The sequence below is a fragment of the Chinchilla lanigera genome, unplaced genomic scaffold, assembly GCF_000276665.1.
Source record: "Chinchilla lanigera isolate Chin_1 unplaced genomic scaffold, ChiLan1.0 scaffold00101, whole genome shotgun sequence".
Taxonomy (NCBI): domain Eukaryota; kingdom Metazoa; phylum Chordata; class Mammalia; order Rodentia; family Chinchillidae; genus Chinchilla; species Chinchilla lanigera.
In genome coordinates this window covers 194640-214213 of record NW_004955502.1, presented here as the reverse complement: position 1 = coordinate 214213, position 19574 = coordinate 194640, and the positions used below count along the sequence as shown (strand labels likewise).

The following is a 19574-nucleotide window of genomic DNA, read 5'->3' as shown; positions in this document are numbered from 1 at the left end:
TTATAAATTTAAAATGAGATCTGTAAGTGCCAGTGCTTATTTACCTGCAGTTATTTTTAGATGTTTGTAGCCTATGAGTGTGAAGAATAAAAATTGGCTTTCATCAGGATTCTGAGATGTTTAAAGGAGAGAGAATAAAAGTACTGCATGTACAAGGGAGTAGTAGCAGTGTTGTGCCATGTAATTTATGTTGGGTTTTGTGGGAAAGTGAGGCCATGAAGACAGTAAAAATGATAGACTTAAGAATTGTTAGAGTGACAAGTACGTGAAAAAAAATGCTTAATATTTCTCTAATCATCAGACAAATGCAAATCAGAACTACAATGAGATTATCACATCATCCCAGGGAGAAAGACTGAAGGTAACAATTGCTGGTGAGGGCATGGAGGATAGGATATGCACCCCATTGGTGGGACCGTATCTTACCCCAGCCATTATGAAAATGGTAGAGCTACCATGTGATCCAGCAGTCCTACTCCTGGTACACATCCAAAGAAAATGAAGTCCATATGTTAAAGAGACATCTGCATACCCATCTTCACGGTGGCAAGATTCACATTGGCTAAGAAATGGAAGTGTCCATCAGTTGAGTGAACAAAGAAAACGTGGCACATATACACAATTGAATGGTGTTCTGCCATGAGGAAGAATGCAGTCCTGTCGTCTGCCACAGCATGGGTGGAATTGGATGCAGTCTCACCCATGTTTGGAATCTAAAAAAGTTGATTCACACAGAAGTTGAGATTAGAATATTGATTTGTAGAGGCTGAGGAGAGTAGGGTATGGGGACACATGGGGAAGTCTGATTAATAGGCACTGAGTTGTAGTTAGAGAGGCACAAGGTGCCTGTGCTACTATGCAGGAGGGGATTGTAAGCAGCAGTAATGTTTTACATTTTTCAGAAAGTCAGAAGGGATTTTGAATGTTTTCACCATTATCCAATGGACAATGTTGGAAGAGGTAGCTATGTTTAATCTGATTTAAACATTATATAATGTGTGCACGTACCAAAATATTACATGGTAACTCATTAATATGTATGTTTTCATGTATCAGTTAAAACTAAATTTAAACCCTAATCGCACGGGAAATGATGTAAAAATCAACTGGGATCTCATCCTATTATAAGCTTTTACACAGCAAAAGAAATCAGCAACAGAGTAAAAAGACAACCCACAGAGTGGGAAAAAATTTTAGCCAGTTGTCCCTTAGACAAAGGACTTATATCTAAAACATACACAGAATTGAAAAAAATGAGACTCCCTAAATTTAAAGACCCAATCCAAAAATGGGCATCTGAGATGAATACACACCTCTCAGATGAAGAAATACAAATGGCAAATAAATATAAGAAAACACGTTTAATTAACATTACTGGTCCATTGAGAAATGCAAAGCTGAGATTCCTTCTCACCCTAGAAAGAACGGCTATTATCAAGAAATCAGTAACAAATGCTGGAGGGCTGTGGGGAAAAAGGAACCCTTCTTCACAGTTGGTAGGAATGTAGACTGGTGCAGTCACTGTGGAAATCAGTCTGGAGATTCCTCAGTAAATTAGGATTAGCGGTCCCATTCAACCCAGCTATTTCCCTTCTGAGTATCTTCAGGGAAGAATTTAATGATAACATATATGCACTCCCATGTTTGTAGCAGCACAATTTGTAATAGCTGAATCTTGGAAACGACCCACATGCTCATCAACCGAGGAATAGATTGAAAAGGTGGTCTTTTTATATAATAGACAACTACTCAGCCATAAAGAAGGATAAATTTGAGACATTTCTAGGGAAATGGGTGCAACTTGAGACCAAGTGAAGTAAATCAGACTTACATGTGTAAATAATGCATTGTCTCCCTGGTGTGAGGAACAAAGAGTAAATAAAGACCAAAGTGTACAGTAGATGTTGTGAAGTGGGAAGAAATTTTTGAAAAGGAAAGAGGAACTAGGAAGAGGGAAAGGGAGAAGGGAAAATGAGAAAAAGCAATTAAAAGGAAAATTGGAAATAAAACTTTGTAAATGGGGAGGGGAAGAAGGTTGAAGGAAGGGGATTTGGGAAGAAAGGAATCAAAATACATCATTCCAAATACAAATTCTCTGTGATAAATATGGTCATTATGTATATCTAAAATGTACCAGTAAGCATAATTGAAGTTAAAAAAATGACAAAACCAAAAATTTGTGGAAATGAGAGTTTGTAAAATAATTGAGCTGACATTATATACTTTAGTGTGATATTTGATGCTGAGACTTAGGAGAGTTGTGGGAATTAGTAATGATAGAAAAATCAAATGGCAAGCTTAGCATTCAAATTAATACCAAATGTAACTAGAAAAAGAACTTACTGTTTTTATGTTTGTAAGGTCGTTAAATGATCTGTTCACCTAATGAGTTCAGATCAAATTTTCTAAATAGCTTTCAAATGTACATACAGCTAATTAGTATATCTGCATGAAAAGCAGCTCTGAGCAACCCTTACCTAAGTTGGGGGAAAAGCATGGTTTATAGCTTTTTTTTAATTTTGCAGTTTTGGGAATGGAACTTAAGGCCCTGCGTACTAGGCAAGGGCTATAGCACTAAGTTATATCCCCGGCCCAGTTTAAAGCTGTTTAATCACCATTTTCATTAGCATTTCAGGGTCAGGAATATTTCAGTGTATTCTAGATTCTGATTTCAGTAAGGACTCTGGATTATAGAGACTTATCAGTTAATTTTGGTTATAAATCATGTTTTTGAAAACAGTATAGTAAGTTATGATAATTGTTCAAATAGGTACTCATGAGAAGCAAGAGATAAAGAAGAGGAGGGTGGAGAAAGGAGTGCCCAGTGTGCATCCTGCTGCTGCTGCAGCGTCCAAGCCTTCTGCGGATCAAATCAGGCAGAGCGTCAGACACTCTCTTAAAGACATTCTTATGAAAAGGTAACACACATTGTTATGGCAGAAGATTCAGTAACATGCTTCATGTGCCCTAAAAATAACTGGACTGTTCTGTTTTAAGACTGACAGACTCAAATTTGAAGGTACCAGAGGAAAAGGCAGCAAAGGTTGCCACAAAAATTGAAAAAGAGCTTTTCTCCTTTTTTCGGGACACAGATGCTAAATATAAGAACAAATATAGAAGTTTGATGTTCAATCTGAAAGATCCTAAAAACAATGTGAGTATGTTTGTTCACGTCTATTTATGCTTTCAACTTTCCTGTTTTGGGATTTAGCGTGTAATAATGTAGGTACATAATTTATTAATTGGAACAATACTGTAGAGTTTGTGTACCTCTTAGTTTAGAACATACTTTGTTCTGTGTGGTGCTGGGTATGGAACCCAGGGCATCACACCTGCAAAACATGTACTAAGCTTTATCCATAGTTCAGAACGTGATTACATGCTTCTAGTAAAATATTGTTGGTACTGATTGATGGGTTCTGCATAGTAATGAGTAGCGTTGTATAATACTATTCAAATACTACTCATCTTACCCTGATGTATGTGAATTTTCTTTCCTTGACTTTTCCTTGTATAATGCAGAGTATTTAAAAAGTTCATTCATATATTTTTTTTTACAAACTCTATGAAGCTAAACCTCATTAAAGCTTTGTTACTGCTTTTGATGTAAGCCTAAAAGGGAACTATACTCTCTAAAAATACAAATTACATGTATTTATTTATTTTTGTTGTTGTTTTTGAGATAGGGTTGTGCTATGCAATTCAGTTCAGGTTGGCCTTGAACTCACTGTACAGCCCAAGCTAGCCTCAAACTTGGAGCAGTCTTTCTGCCTCAGCCTCCCGAGTGCTGGGATTACAGGTGTGCGCCACCACACCTGGCTACATAAATTACATTTAGATTAAAAATAAAACAAAAACTAAAACTAGGTCTGGTTGCATACATCTGTAATTTCAGCTATTTGGGAGAGTGAGACAGGAGAATTGCTTGATCCCTGGAAACAAAAACAGCTTGGGCAGGAAGGGATACTGTTTCACCAGAAACAAAACAAAAAACAACAAAAACCAGAAAAACCCAACCAAAACACAACTCTCCCCGATGATTTTTAAACTTTTACTAAAACAACTTTAGTTCTGTCTTTTAGTAGTAGAGTTATTAATATATATATAACCTCTCATTTTTTGAGGATTAGGAAATCTAGGTAGGCCCCCCCCCCACTTACTTGAGTTGAAACCTGGGTCTTTTGCACTGTGATATCTTCATCCCTTTTTAAATTTTGAGACCATGTTTCAGTATGTGTTGCCCAGGCTGGGCTCAACTCACGATCCTTCAGTCTCAGCCTCCTGGAGTGCCAGCATACCAGGCTCCAGGTTCACTTTGGACAAATACACTGAGCACAGTGATGCCCTTGAATATTTTCTGAATTTCAACATAAGTCATCTCTTTTGTGTTAGATTTGTTTAGGTCCAGCAGTAATTTTTGCTACAGATGACTCCAGGTTGTGGAAAGTAATTAAATGTAACCTTCTTACATGAAGTTTTTACATAAATTTATATAGGGATACTTCCTACGGACCAGTTAACCCTCCACATACAGTAGATGAAAAATACTTGAATGCTGGGCATGGTGGTGCACGCCTATAAGCCCAGCACTTGGGAGGCTAAGGCAGGAGGAACTATGTGAGTTTGAGACTAGCCTGAACTGCAGAGTGAGACCCTTTTTCAGAAAAACTTGAAAAAATTACATCTGTATGGAACATGAATACAGATTTGTTTCCTAGTTACCCTTAGTAGTGCAGTGTAACAACTGTGAACATAGCACTCACATTGTGTTACGTAAGTAAACCTGGAGATGACTTAAACTGCTTTATGTTCCTTAACTACAGGGACACACTCCAAAAATTCATTGTTAGGCTTTTTTACCATCGCAGAGTATGATTACATGAACATGTTACCTATCTCTTAGTGATAGAATGTTCTGAGTCCACCATCATATATGTGGTCCGTTATTCACCGAAGTGTTCCATAGCACAGGACTGTGTATGGGAGCATGTGCAGAAATACATAGAAATAGTGCATTATTCTGTATGAGACTTAAGCATCTGAGCGATTTGGTTTCCATGGGGGTCCTGAAACTAATACCCCTGTGGATACTAAGTAAAACTATGTCTGATCTGAAGTACTTTTTTGAAATACTCAGACAGCTACTTAACAAAAATCCATGTTGTACAATCCACTGTCACAGTCCAAGCATAATTAGATACTTCTTTTTTGTTGTTTGTTTTTTTGAGATAGAGCCTCACTATGTAGTTCAGGTTGGTCTTGAACTTACGATGTAGCTCAGGCTGGCCTCAAACTCACAGTGATCCTCCTATTTTAGCCTCCTGAATGTTGGGATTACAGGTGTGCACCACCATTCCTGGCTTTAGATATTTCTTGAATTGTACACTTTTCCTTAGTAATTATATCCAGGAACTTTTTATATCCAGTAACTTTTCCTTAGTAATTATACAAGTACTTATTTACCTTCAGTTTTTTTCTTGAAGTTGATTCTCTGTTCTGGACCAATACAGGACTGGATTTAAACATGTAATGTCTTAAAAATATGGAAGGATTACATCGAGTAAAGATCTTTATGTAGTACCTTGCCATGCTGCAGATTGGTTATGACAGATGTTATTTCTGGGGGGACTGTTTACTTACTTACTTCGGTGCCACTAGGGGTTGAACCCTGGGCGTTCACAATGAACTACATTGCTTTGCCCTTTTAAAAAAACTTTTAAAATTTTGAGACAGGGTCTCACTAAAGTCAGATTTGGTATTCTTCTGCCTCAGCCTCCCAGAGTGCTGGGATTACAGGCCTGTGACACATGCCCGGCCCCTGGATAGACAGTGTAATTTGGGATGGGTATTTAAGGTTCCACTATGCATGTTTCCCCACTGTGCTGATTTGTATGTGAAATGTGTGTTTTGTTGCCTTAGGATTTCAAACCTCTCTTTAATCTCTGTATAGTAGGTAATATATCAATCATTAAATATTTGTAACTGAAGTGTCAGAATTATGTCTTTATTGATTACAACTTTGTATACTGTAGCTCCTCTTTTTTACATATTTGTCTCCCTATCTCATTTTTATATCATTTCAGATATTGTTTAAAAAAGTATTGAAAGGAGAAGTAACCCCTGATCATCTTATAAAAATGAGTTCAGAAGAACTGGCTTCTAAGGAGTTAGCTGCTTGGAGACGCAGAGAAAACAGACATGTAAGAAGATCTACAATATGTGTTTGGTTGTGCTGTTTTTTTTAGTCATAGGGGAAAATTATACAGTGATAAATCACTACCCATTACACAGTAACACTTTCTGCTATGAAATCATTTGTTCCTCTTCCTTCCTCGCCCTCCCCTCTCTCCTCCCTGCGGCTTCCTCTTTCTGTTCCTCCCCTCCCCAGTTCGGGGGTCTCATTTTATTGCCTAGTCTGTCCCTTGACTCCTGGGCCCAAGTGATTCTCTTGCCTCAGCCTGCCAAGTAGCTCCCACTACTGGTGTACTTCAGTGCAACTGGTGCTCTCTGTTTCTTAAATTCTGTTGTTTTTTTCTTAAATTCTATTCTCATCTCTATGTTTTGCAAATCAGGATAGGAAAATAGGTGAACCTTTTCTTAATCCCATGTATTTTTCATAAATACAGTCTGAAGGTATTATGAATATTGGTAATTCATAAAAGCAGGTAAAGTAAGTCCAAATAAAAATTTGTACAAGTTTGTAATCCCTTATTTAAAATTTCAAGTAACAAAAGCTCCAAAACGATTTTTTTCCTCTAATTTATTGATAAAATCTGATGAGTTCCACATGTAATTGTTCATATTCACAGAAATACTGTATGTTTAATTATATGATGCTGTCTCAAATCTAACTGGAACATTGCATAATAAACTGCATTTCTAAAACTTAAAAAAAAAAATCTGATGTAGGTGCCAAGAGTTTTCATTCAGGGATTGTGAATGTGAAGTACCTTTAAAGAGACATTAATATGTGATTTAAAAGCTATTTTTATAGTGAGAGAGCCATGTGATCCAGTGTTTTTACTACAGTAGCTTCAGAATGTTACCTGTGTATTCCAGAAAATAATGGTTATCATTCATTTTAGCTCTACATGGTTTACCTTTTACCTGTAATACTTGCTGCTGAGGCATTAAATCTGAATGTAGATGTATGTCCACTCTTGTTTGAAGGATGAGAAGCCTTGATTTGATACATATTTATGTGTATATTTCTTCACCTTCATCTTAAGTGATTTCTCCTTTTATTTTTAAAATACTCTTACTGCTGCTGCTTTTTTAAAACTCCATATCCCAAATATAAAGTAAGCACATGTGTGTTATGCTGCACGTGTCCTTTGTATTGGAGATGAGCTGGTTTGTGGGCCGCATAGCTGATCTCTTTCTTTAGGATGGTTTGCACTTAATGAAGGCAAGATTCTTTCTCCACTCTGCTCCCTCCCAGCAGCCTTTTACTACTTATTGCCATCCTGGCTAAATGTTTGTGTTTTGATGCTGAGCGTGTTAAGCTGTGAATTACCACTGTTAATAAACAGGTGCAGTGTGGGGACCACTAATAGGAACTGCCTGATTATTTTTGGTCTCTAAATAAATTACCATTGTGGAGGATGTTAGAATATCAAGTTAGGATCTAAGAGCAGGATGGTTTTTATTTCCCCATGGCAGCTGCTAAAAAGTACTAAATCAGCAATCAGGTTTCAAATGTAAATAATCATGTTTCATGAATTTTCAAATCATTGCACTTCTTTTGCCTCTTGATATGGTGTACTTGTAAAGGTCTCATTGCTGACGTCTGGAGTCTTAATTCTCAGAACCTGAGCACTTTAAAGAAATAGTCTGGCAAATTTAAAGACTCTGTATGTTTTTTTGTATGAGAGAACCTAACGGTTCAAAATCAAGTATGAGGATGATTCGTGTGTTTTTACAAAAGCTCTTCATATTTTAAGTGTACATTTGGAAATACATACTTCAAATTTAATCTTTATAAAATTTTCTCTTAGACGATAGAGATGATTGAGAAAGAGCAGAGAGAAGTGGAAAGACGACCAATCACAAAAATAACTCACAAGGGTGAAATAGAAATTGAGAGCGATGCCCCAATGAAGGAACAGGAAGCAGCCATGGAGATTCAGGTAAAAATTATAGATGCGTCATGTTTGACAGCTCAAAACAGGGTTCAGGAAAGATTCATTTGCCTTACAGTCTTAAAGGAGAAAGAAGAATTGTAAAAAGTGTCTATTTTGAAGTAGTTTGGTGATTTAATGTCTTTCGAGGTTGATGTTGTTGAGTATTGTTTTAGAATAGAGATTATCTGCTATATATGTACCTGATTAAAAAATGTTAGTGTAGATTCATGAGATAGTAATATAATTCCATAAAAGGCTTAAGAATCTGTAGGTAGTTCTTTCTGTTGTTTGTTTTGTTGAGACAGGGATTCACTGTGTAGTTCAGGCTGATCTTGAACTCACTGTGTAGCCCAAGGTGGCCTCGAACTCACAGTGATCCTCCTGCCTCAGCCTCCCAAGTGCTAGGATTACAGGTGTGCACCATGATGCCCAGCTTTAAGTGCTTCTTGAAAGAGACTATGTAGAATTCTGTGACCCCAGGCCTTGAACTGACATTGGTGTGTGTGCTGTGAGCCAGCAAAGCATCCTTTTGCTACCCGCCTGAGCTTTGCCTGCTGTCACATGAATAGGGCATTAGATTCTTATAGGAACCAGAGTCATACTGTACTGGGCATTCGTGGTATCTATCCCCTACCTCCACCCTCACTGCATGGGCCATGGAAAAATTGTCTTCTGCTGAACAGCCCCTGGTGCCAGAAAGGTTGAGGATCGCAGGACTGTAGTTGAGAGCTAATGCAATGAGGGGATGATTTGAAATCTTATTGAAAGCTTTCAAGAATGAGAAATTGTGCTTTTTGTTTTTCGCTCTCTTTTGAGTAGTAATAGTTTTTAAAAAATAGTAAAAGCAACCTGTGAATATAATAATTATATTTTGAGAAAATATTAGTGTAAAATATAACTTGATTTTTATAACTGAAGCGAAATTGTACTAGCCCAGACTAACTCTTACTCTCACTTTACATTAGGAACCTACAGCCAGTAAGTCATTGGAGAAGCCAGAAGGATCTGAAAAACAAAAAGAAGAGAATGACTCCATGTCTAAAGACACTACTAGTCAACACAGACAGCATCTTTTTGATCTTAACTGCAAAATCTGCATAGGTAATTAGAAAATTGTCTTCCTAGAGTGTTGCATTCATTGTTGAAGAGGGGTACTTCGATACTAATATTTGTAATTTAAGCAGTTTTTGTTTTTCTAGTTTTGGTAGTGCAGCGCTCACCTACTGTTTTTGAGCAGCAGCACATTTTTGTGTGACTTTCTTTTTCAGTGTTGAGGTATATTTTGATGCAGTAGTATAGCTTAATATTTAGAATTAATTGTATTATATGTCACCTTTACCTCCCAACCCTTGCCAGAGTCAGATCATTTAATATCCATTTCAGGATCCTCAGTTTCCTTTCATGACTTCATAGCTCAGTTCTTTTTAGTACTGACTGATACTCCATTGTTTGGATGTACCACAGTTTATTTTATCCCTTAATTTACTAAGGGACATACTAGTTGGTACATATAAATAAAACTGCTATAACCAGGTGAGATTTCTTGAATTTTTGTAAGAAACTGATTTACAGTCTTCCAAAGTGGTTGTACTGTTTTGCATTCCCACAAGTGTAAGTGAGATTTCCTTATGGCCTGTATCCTCACCAGCATTTGCTGATGTCAGTGTTTAGGATTAGGGCATTGTAGTAGGTAGGTAGTGGTATCTTGTTTAATTCATGAGTCTCTAATGATGTGATGTTCGGCATCTTTTCATATGCCTATTTGCCAGTTGTAATGTCTTCGGTTAGGTGTCTGTTTAGATCTTTTGCCTGCTAACTGGGTTGGTTGTTTTAAGAGTTTTTGTGTATTTTGGATACTATCCTGTCAGATATATCTTTTGCAAATATTTTCTCACAGTGGATGGCTTGTATCTCATTTTCTTGACATTATTTTTTACAAAGGGGAAGTGTTTCATTCTGACAGTCTAGCTTATCCACTCGTTCTCTCAGAGATGACACCTTTGGGCTTTCCTTTCATTGCCATGTCCAAGCTCATCTGCATCCACTGCTGTGTTATCTTTCATAAGTTTTATAGTTGTGTGTTGCACATTTAGGTTTCCAGTCCATTTTGAGTTAATTTTTGTGACAAGTGAAAGGTTTAGATGAATCTTCTGGTATGTATATGTGTGTGTGTGTTTGCATGTGTATGTCTAGTTTCAGCATAATTTGAAAAGACTTTTTGCTCCATTGTATTGCTTACTGGTTGAAAATCAAATTCAATTAATTATATGTGATGGAGGCCCTCTATTCTGCTCCATTTGTGTTTGTCTACTCTTTCCAGTGCCACAGTGTTTTGATTACTGTACTTCGTAGTAAGTCTTGAAGCTGGGTAGTGTCAGTCCTCTGAGTTCATCCTTCAATACTGTGTTGTTTACAATGGATCTTCTGCTCAGAATTACATTTTTGTGTGTATTCTTATTTTGATTATTCATTCAATGAACATTTGGTGAGTTGTTCTTGTCAGGTACGTTGCTGAGGGCAAGGAGTACATTGGTAAAAAGGTCGGATGTTTTCTGGGCTTTAAGAGGTAAAGACAGTCAGATACCAGTTACTCAAGTACACTTGTCGTAAGTGTGTTTGACAGGAAGACCTCGCCTACACTGGTGTGTGAGGAGCTTGTGTGAAGAATTAACATTGGAACAAAGATGTGAGAAGTTGAGAGATGTTCCTGCAAAGAGAGAAGGCTAGCACATTCTCGATATTGGGAATCATATGAGCTTGAGTTGAATTCAGGAAAAGCAGAGGCGGACATGATTTGTTCATAGTTATTACTGTTTAAACTTCAGACTGTGACTCAGTTACAAGCAGCGAAATCAGTTTAATAAGTAGTGACCAGCACTGTAAAATAAAAACGAATGGTTTTTATGTCTTAGTACGTAAGTGGCACTACGCTGTGTATGTACACTCAAAAACTGCTGCTGTATACAGTGCCAAGTAGGGCACAGATGTATTTTACTGAGTGCTACAAATACTTCTTGATATTACTGGATTTTGTTGTACTTTAGGTAAGAATTTAAATCAAGAAACCTGTTTTATGTTCTCAAGATGGACTGTTATAAAAACTGCAGTTAACAACAGTAATTTATTTGGGTGTCTTCTGACTTTAGGTCGAATGGCACCTCCTGTAGATGACCTTTCTCCAAAAAAAGTCAAAGTTGTTGTTGGAGTAGCTCGGAAACATTCAGACAATGAAGCAGAAAGTATAGCAGATGCATTGTCTTCAACTTCAAATATTTTGGCTTCTGAATTTTTTGAAGAGGACAAACAAGAGTCTCCAAAATCAGCATTTTCTCCTGCTCCACGGTGGTTTTCTCTGTTATACTTTTTATAATAATTACAGATTTTTACTAAATTACACTTGGAAGACTTTGAAAACAATAAAGTGACATTTTTTAATAACTTTTCTTTTGAGAAAGTTACTGTATTTTCCTATACTCTAAGCTAGTGGAAATAAGAGACTGAAAGTTAATTTTAAGTGGTTATAGAGTGAGAGATTTCAGTGTGGGCACTTGACTTTCATTTTGGTTGTCCTAAGAGCCGGGGTCTAGGTTATTAGAGAAAAATTGCTTGCATATCTCTGGTGCTTGGTTTGTGTAAGGCAGACAGAAGATGGCTTTAAATTTGACTTTAATTAATGACTAAGTGAAAAATGGATTTCTCATGTATGTTTAGGCTGCTAACTTTATAATAACATTTTCTAGTCCAGAGATGCCTGGAACTGTTGAAGTTGAGTCTACCTTCCTGGCTCGTTTGAACTTCATCTGGAAAGGTTTTATCAACATGCCTTCGGTGGCAAAGTTTGTTACCAAAGCCTACCCAGTGTCTGGCTCATCTGAATACTTGACAGAGGTACTGTGATCTTTTCTGCCGTTTTGTGCCTGGCTTGGCCTGTGATTTCTGAAAGCGGTAGGAGTCAGGGAAGTAACTTAGTTAAAATAAAAAATATTTACTACTAATAATCCTTAAACAGTTTAGTGAATTCTATAATTGCTTTGTACATTTGTGAAAATTCTACTCTCTTAATATCTTGTGGTAAACTAAATGCAAAATGTTTTATATAAGTTTTAGACATATGTGCCTTATAGTCTTAAGATATACCTCATCATATCAGAGATTTAAAAATCAGTGAGTGTTCTGCATGGATATCCAAGTTTGTCTTTTAATATAGCCTTACATAAAAGAATAACATAACTATGACTTTTAGTATTAGCCTATCAGAAAGGGTTTTCATTGTTAAACAAGGTTTTTAATTCCCTGTATGCTTACATTTCTCCAGCTTCATGACTGTATTTTTTATGTGTCTCTGTGAATGCAGTATTTACTGGGATTGAAGTTTTAAAGCTTGGTAACAGTCCCATAAGACTAGTGACTGTAGTTGCTGCACTGACACCCTTGGTTGATTTTATCCTTGAGGGAATAGGGAGAATCTGTTATACAGTATTTAAGGAAAATAAAAAGCAGTAACATCATAATATTTTTATTAATGACAAAGTATGGCATTTTAAAATAATTTTGAAGGAAATTATTTTAGTGCATCTTAAAAGTAAAATAAATCAGTACATATGTATATTGAGATCATATTTGCTGCTATGATCATATCTTAATGTTAACCCTTTCTATTCATTCTCAGTCTGCTGATCATAAAGATAAAAGTTTTGGTTTTTTGTTTGTTTGTTTGTTTTGGGGGGTTTTTTTTTTGATACTGGGAATCGAACTTAGGACCTTGTGCTTGCCAGGCACGCACTTAATATCACTGAGCTATATATATCCCCTGCTCGGTAAAAGTTTTTTGAAACATTGTTTTCAGTATTTTAAAAAGCATAAATCATTTGAATGAATGTTCTCTGGAAGTGTAACAAACTTTTGATTAGGATAAAATTAGTTTAATGTAATAGTACTTATCTAATGATTAGCATTTGTGCTTTACTAATAATTGTTATAATAATTACATTTATGTACAGTTTGCTTGGTAAGTGAATTAGATATATGAATTTTGCAGTAGAAAAGTAGATGAATGTTGGTGTTCTTTTTGACAATCTGTTTAGAAATTTAGTAGGATTAGATCATGCAGATAACTTTTAAACTGAAAATTAGGTTCTGAACTATGGAAATATTTTAATTTTAAATAGAATTATAATTTTCCTCTCTGACCACAGTTTCTGTGTAGTTGCTTTCTAGAACTCCACCTCTGCTTTCTAGTTATGTTTAATTTGATTGGGATTAAAATCACAAAAGTATTTAAAGCAATTAATGATTTAAATAAACTGAATTGAATTTAATACCAGTTAATTATGCTATTATAACATCTTCCTCAGTCCCCCTGGAAAAAAGGAACATGCTGAATAAAGTTTTTAAAATGTTCTTAATTGAGTTTATGTATAGTTGTCTATTTTCAGAAAGATTGTGCCTTTAGAAAAAAAAACCTTGCATTACAACAGTATTATTTTCCTCTGTGCAGAAATAATACTGTCTAATATACTTTGGTAGCTCTGAAATTTAGCTCTTACTGATTAAGGAGTTCCCCATCTACTGTTTTTTTTTTTTTTGGTTTTTCTCCGGTACCGGGAACCGAACTCACGACCTTGCGCTTGCCAGGCAGGCGCTTTGCCGCTGAGCTAAATCCCCAGCCCCCCCATCTACTGTTTTTACCAAAACAGAACAACAAAAAACCTTAGGAGGGGAGAGCCATACCTCTGAATACTTTGCAATGTGTTGTAACTTTTCTGAATTGTTACTGTGATGTGCTTGCCACTGCTTTCTTTTTATGGCTATCTGCTGACAGCCTAGAATGGCCAGACTTTTTCTTAGTAACTGTGTTTCAGGCATCATTCATTTAGAGCTGGCATTTGGGATAGAGTGCAATTGCTGTCTCTGAACTGTATTACAATTTCTAATGCCTTTTGTTTACTTTTTGTGTGTGTTGAGGATTGAACATAGAGCTAAGCATATCTTTCACTACTGAGCTGTCACCTGCAACTCATTTTACTTGTATGGATTATGAATATTATAATAAAGGTGTTCCATATATATTGATCACTTTCCTTTCTTTTAAAAACATAGGATCTACCAGATAGTATTCAAGTAGGTGGCAGGATATCACCTCAGACAGTTTGGGATTATGTGGAAAAAATAAAAGCATCGGGGACTAAGGTGAGCAAAACCTTTTCCACAGTACCAGCGTAGGAAAATATTTACAAATGAGCTCCTCCAGAGTTATGAAGGGAGCAAGGTCTCCTGTGCATGGGAGGCAGTGTACTCGCCGCACAAAATTGGGCAGAATCTGCTTGCTAGGGTCCAACAGCCCAGCATTCCCTTCCATTTTCTGCCTATACTATACTTTCTCTGGGGCTCCTGTCAACATTTTTTGAAGAAATAATTCTTTAAGTGTTAACCCTGGAACTCCTCCTTGCTTCATTATAGGCACTTGCAACAAAGATACAGTAGTTCCAACAATGTTTTTTCCCTCTTTTGTTAGGTAACCCATTCCTCCTTTATTCCTAAATTTAGTCCATGTGGTAGATTTGTGTATATATTACTTCTCCATAGCTCTGGTTGCTGAGGATTCACTTGCTTATAGTCAACCATGTTTCCAGTATGTTAACTGGGAAACTCCAGAAATAATTCGTAAGTTTTAAATTGCCGTTCTGAGTAGCACGATGAGAACTTGCTCCCTTCTACTCTTTGCCACCCAGGGCATGAGTTGTGTCTAGTGTGTCTGTATCTAGGCTGTGTGTGCTACTTCATTGTTAGTTGCTTAGTATCCATCATGGTTTTCAGTTCGGCTGTCCATGTCACAATGACCCATGACCTTCACTTTGTTAGTGCAAAAATGGTGATGCTGATAATTTTACTACACGATATTGTTATGATTGTTCTGTTTTATTATTAGATTTGTTAATCTCTACTGCACCTAATTTATAAATTAACTATCATATACGATAAAATTTCATATATATATATATATATATGAAAAATACATATATGTGGTTCGGTACTGTTCGTAGTTTCAACGATGTACTGGAGGCATTGAAACATGCCTCACGGATAAGGGAGAGACTTATATAATTACATAATGGGTTGATGGTGCTAAATACTGTTAATTCACAGTGTTCCGAGAATACGAGCCACTCTGTAGAGGTTATAAACTGGAAATAAAGTCATGTTATACAAATTGAAAGACTGGGTTGCAGTATCATCTCTGCCTCTTACAAGTTGTTTAACCAAGCACTAATTCATTAATCATCTGGACACTCAATTTTTCTTAAAAATTTTTTTTTGTGAAAAACAAACTTAGCAATTGATCAGCAAAGATCTTAAGCCTTGTTGCCTCTTAAGTATTCTTATCTGTTTTGAAGTTTGTAAACTGTCATTATAAAGTCTGATTATTTCTAATTGAGAAGCGGTATTTAAAACCAAGCTGTTTTTAGATGATTATTTTAAGCAACTATTTGTTGTTTTCTTAAATAGGAAATTTGTGTGGTGCGTTTCACACCAGTAACTGAAGAAGATCAAATTTCTTACACTTTGCTGTTTGCATACTTCAGTAGCAGAAAGCGCTATGGAGTGGCTGCTAACAATATGAAGCAGGTTAAAGATATGTACCTTATTCCTTTGGGTGCTGCAGATAAAATTCCACACCCTCTTGTGCCTTTTGATGGACCTGGTAGGTATATGTTTTAACATGAGAGTAACTTCAAATAAAGTAGGGAATGGGATCAGAGCAAACAGAATGACTGCTTGCTTTTTTGGGATCTAGCCCTCTAGAGAGGGCTTGACAGACCTAGGTATCCATTTAATATCTTGTGGTAAACTAAATGCAAAATGTTTTATATAATGATTAAAAATGATGGTTGATGTTTTTCATTTTATACAGGGCTTGAACTGCATAGACCTAATCTGTTGTTGGGCCTAATCATTCGTCAAAAGCTGAAGAGGCAGCATAGTGTCAATCCTGGTACTTACCATACAACTGAGGCTGCCGAAAATGTACCGATAGTCTTGCCACCTGACAAAAAAACTAAAATAGAAGCTTCTACAGAGGAAGCACCAGAGGAAGAAAATGACTTTTTTAATTCCTTTACAGCTGTATTACACAAGCAGAGAAATAAGCCTCAGCAGGCTCTTCAGGAAGACCCACCAACAGCTATTGAACCTTTAATGGAAGTCACCAAACAGGAGCCACCAAAACCTTTACGATTTCTTCCTGGGGTATTAATTGGTTGGGAAAATCAACCATCTGCTTTGGAATTAGCAAATAAACCTCTTCCTGTGGATGATATACTTCAAAGCCTCTTGGGGACCACTGGCCAAGTATATGAGCAGGCTCAGTCAGCAGTAGAACAGAATAGTATTAAAGAAATTCCATTTATAAATGAGCAAACTAACCCACAGACAGAAAAAGTAGATAAAGTAGAAGTAAGAGATGGTGAAGCCACGGAGGTAAAACTTAAAGTAGACAATCTTTCAGAATCTACAGGTAATTCGGGAGGAGGAAGAGGAGAAGAAACACCGTTAGTGGGATCCTCTTCCATTTCTCCAGGGCCTTTGACAGGTCTTAGTCTCAGAGGCAAACCACCAGATGTTTCTACAGAAGCATTCTTAACAAATTTATCAATTCAGTCAAAACAAGAAGAAACTGTGGAGAATAAAGAGAGAACATTAAAAAGACAGCTGCTCCAAGATCAGGAGAATAATTTGCAAGATAATCCGACTTCAAGTGGTTCTCCATGCAGATCTAATGTAGGAAAAGGAAACACAGATGGTACTGTGAGTTGCAATGAAAATCTTGTTGCTAATACAGCAAGGTCCCCACAGTTTATTAATCTGAAAAGGGATCCTAGGCAAGCAGCAGGACGGAGTCAGCAGATAATAGCTTCAGAAAGCAAAGATGGAGATGGTTGCCAAAATGGAGAAAAACAAGCCCTGTCTGATCTGTCACACAACAAGGAGCAGCTGACTGAACAAATCAGTGTGGAAGAAAAATTGTCTTCTACAGAGAAAAACTGTGTTCAGCAGAATGATAACTCAAAGGTTGCACAGAGCTCAGCATCTGTAGAAAACACACCTTCTTCCCAAACAGAACCAGCGAAGCCCTTACAGGAGGACATTGTAACGCAGAATATTGAAACTGTGCACCCATTTAGAAGAGGAGTGGCTGCAACAACATCTCATTTTGAACCTGGAAACACATGCCAATCAGAATTTCCTCCCAAAAGTATCAATTTCACTCCCAGAAGCACCAGCCCCAGAACGGGTGTGACCTTCTCACCCATGAGGCCCCAGCAGCCTGGCCTCCAGCATCTCAAATCCAGCCCTCCAGGGTTTCCATTTGCAGGGCCTCCTAACTTCCCCCCACAGAGCATGTTTGGATTTCCACCACATTTGCCACCTCCTCTACTGCCCCCTCCAGGCTTTGGCTTTCCTCAAAATCCAATGGTTCCCTGGCCACCTGTTGTTCACCTCCCAGGCCAACCACAACGTATGATGGGTCCGCTTTCACAAGCATCAAGGTATATGGGCCCACAGAACTTTCACCCTGTTAAAGACATTCGGAGACCAGAAAGGCGCCATAGTGACCCTTGGGGTAGTCAAGACCAACTGCCACTGGATCGGCCACTTAATAGAGGGAAAGGGGACCGCCAGAGGTTTTACAGTGATTCACACCACTTGAAAAGAGAGCGACACGAGAAGGAATGGGAGCAAGAATCCGACAGGCACAGACGCAGAGACAGAAGCCAAGACAAAGACAGAGACAGAAAAAGAGAGGAAGGGCACAAAGACAAAGACCGGCCTCGGCTCTTACATGGTGATCGAGGAGGAGATGGAAAAGTGGGCAGAGATAATAGAAATGTAGCAAAGAAACCAGACACACTGAAAAGTGAAGACCATGAAAAGGACAAAGAACGAGAGAAAAGTAAACACAGAGAGGGGGAAAAGGACAGGGATAGGTATCACAAAGATAGGGACCATACAGACAGAGCTAAAAGCAAAAGGTAAACTTTGCAGCTGCTTCAGGATGACATTTAAATGACTGCTAAATGCTGTACCTACTTGGATTACCTGCCACGATTGTCCCATCTTTTTGATTCTTGCTGTTGGTGGTTTGCAGAATGCTCGGTTCTGTCTGTTGGTGCAGAGTGCTCTGCGCCAGTGCTCATCATCCCTTCGTACTGAACCTAGCTATAGGAATTTAATATTTTTAAAAGTTTTACATTGCTGTATATTCAAAGATTTGTTTTATTAATATGCAATAAAGGCTTAGAAATTTTAGTTTTTATTCCTTAATTGGTAAATATGGTTAACTATGGAAAGTATTTACCGCCTCTAGTGAGTGTCCTTTATATAGTGACTATTGGAGAGTAATTTGTGCTCTGTAAGTTTAAAATTGCACTGTTTTTAAAGAAATTGTAGAGGAGCAACAAAAAGCCAAGCAACTTCATAACTAGATTATACTAATCATTCAGTTGAGCAGTTTTTGACCAAGAATCAGAAGTCCAAGGAGCACATTTGTTACTTTAATCCGCACTCATTGAAGAAATTTATTACCATACACAACAGCTTTGTGGTAGTCTATTGTTTTTGTTTTTATTTTTTGGCTCTTCAGAAACTTGAATACTTAAGCTTGTACATGATCTTGTGTTTTGCTATCCTTTTTACTGTAAAATGTAAATATTTTAAGGGATATTTTGATTCTAAATATGATAAAAGAATTTCTCATCTATTTTGTGTGTGTGGTTTGAAATTCAGTAGTAAAATAATTTGTTCTTTCAAGTTTTAATTACCTTTAGACACTGTTCTCTTGACTCAGCCAACATCTGTACATAGCTATGCCAGTTAGGTTGGAGTGCAGTCATTTTAAATTTTAGAGGTTAGTCTGAGATAAATTGTGTATTCTAAAGAGGCTAGCATTTAGAACTGCTAATGAAAAACTGAAGCTATGTCCTACTTAGTTGGTGTGTTTCTTGAATACTTGTACACTATAAAATTTTGTTACACTGACTGTCCATTGTAAGACCACAGGACTTTTACCTAAGTGAGCTATGTTTTGAATCTTTTTGTAAAATGCCTAATTAACCTTGCTTTCCTTATAGGGCAGTGGTGGCAAACCCATAGCACACAGCAGGTTGTTTATATCATTGAAAGCTCTAAAAGGTTTGCCGTGACTGTTACACAGCAGCCATACAGTTTAATAGGCCAGTGTTACTTCAGATAGAAAGCACATGGAGGTAGTTGTTATTTCAGGTCTAAATTTACCCCGCTAAAATACATACTGTATTGATGGCTGTAATTTAAAGCAACAGCTGTCAAGTGATGCTGAGGCCCCCCCACCAAAAAAAAGAGACCAGTGTTTTTAACCTACATGTACCAATGAAAAAAATATCAGCCACAAAATTAAGATTGATTTCCTGAAGC

At 37.1% G+C, this 19574-nt stretch overlaps 1 protein-coding gene across 2 annotated transcripts in view; it reads left to right on the top strand.

Annotated features, from left to right (window-relative positions):
* The window catches only part of Phf3 (PHD finger protein 3), a gene marked incomplete at its 5' end in the record, with an annotated part of 76418 nt that extends 57536 nt beyond the window's left edge, over positions 1-18882 (top strand). For both annotated transcript variants that reach the window (XM_013505826.1, XM_013505825.1), the window contains 10 exon segments: positions 2771-2918; positions 2998-3154; positions 6084-6200; positions 7998-8129; positions 9089-9224; positions 11270-11465; positions 11864-12011; positions 14223-14312; positions 15630-15825; positions 16036-18882. In XM_013505826.1, coding sequence (XP_013361280.1) covers positions 2771-2918; positions 2998-3154; positions 6084-6200; positions 7998-8129; positions 9089-9224; positions 11270-11465; positions 11864-12011; positions 14223-14312; positions 15630-15825; positions 16036-18158 — 3443 coding nt within the window. In that variant the 3' untranslated portion in view covers positions 18159-18882.
* Between the last annotated feature and the right edge of the window lie 692 nt (positions 18883-19574).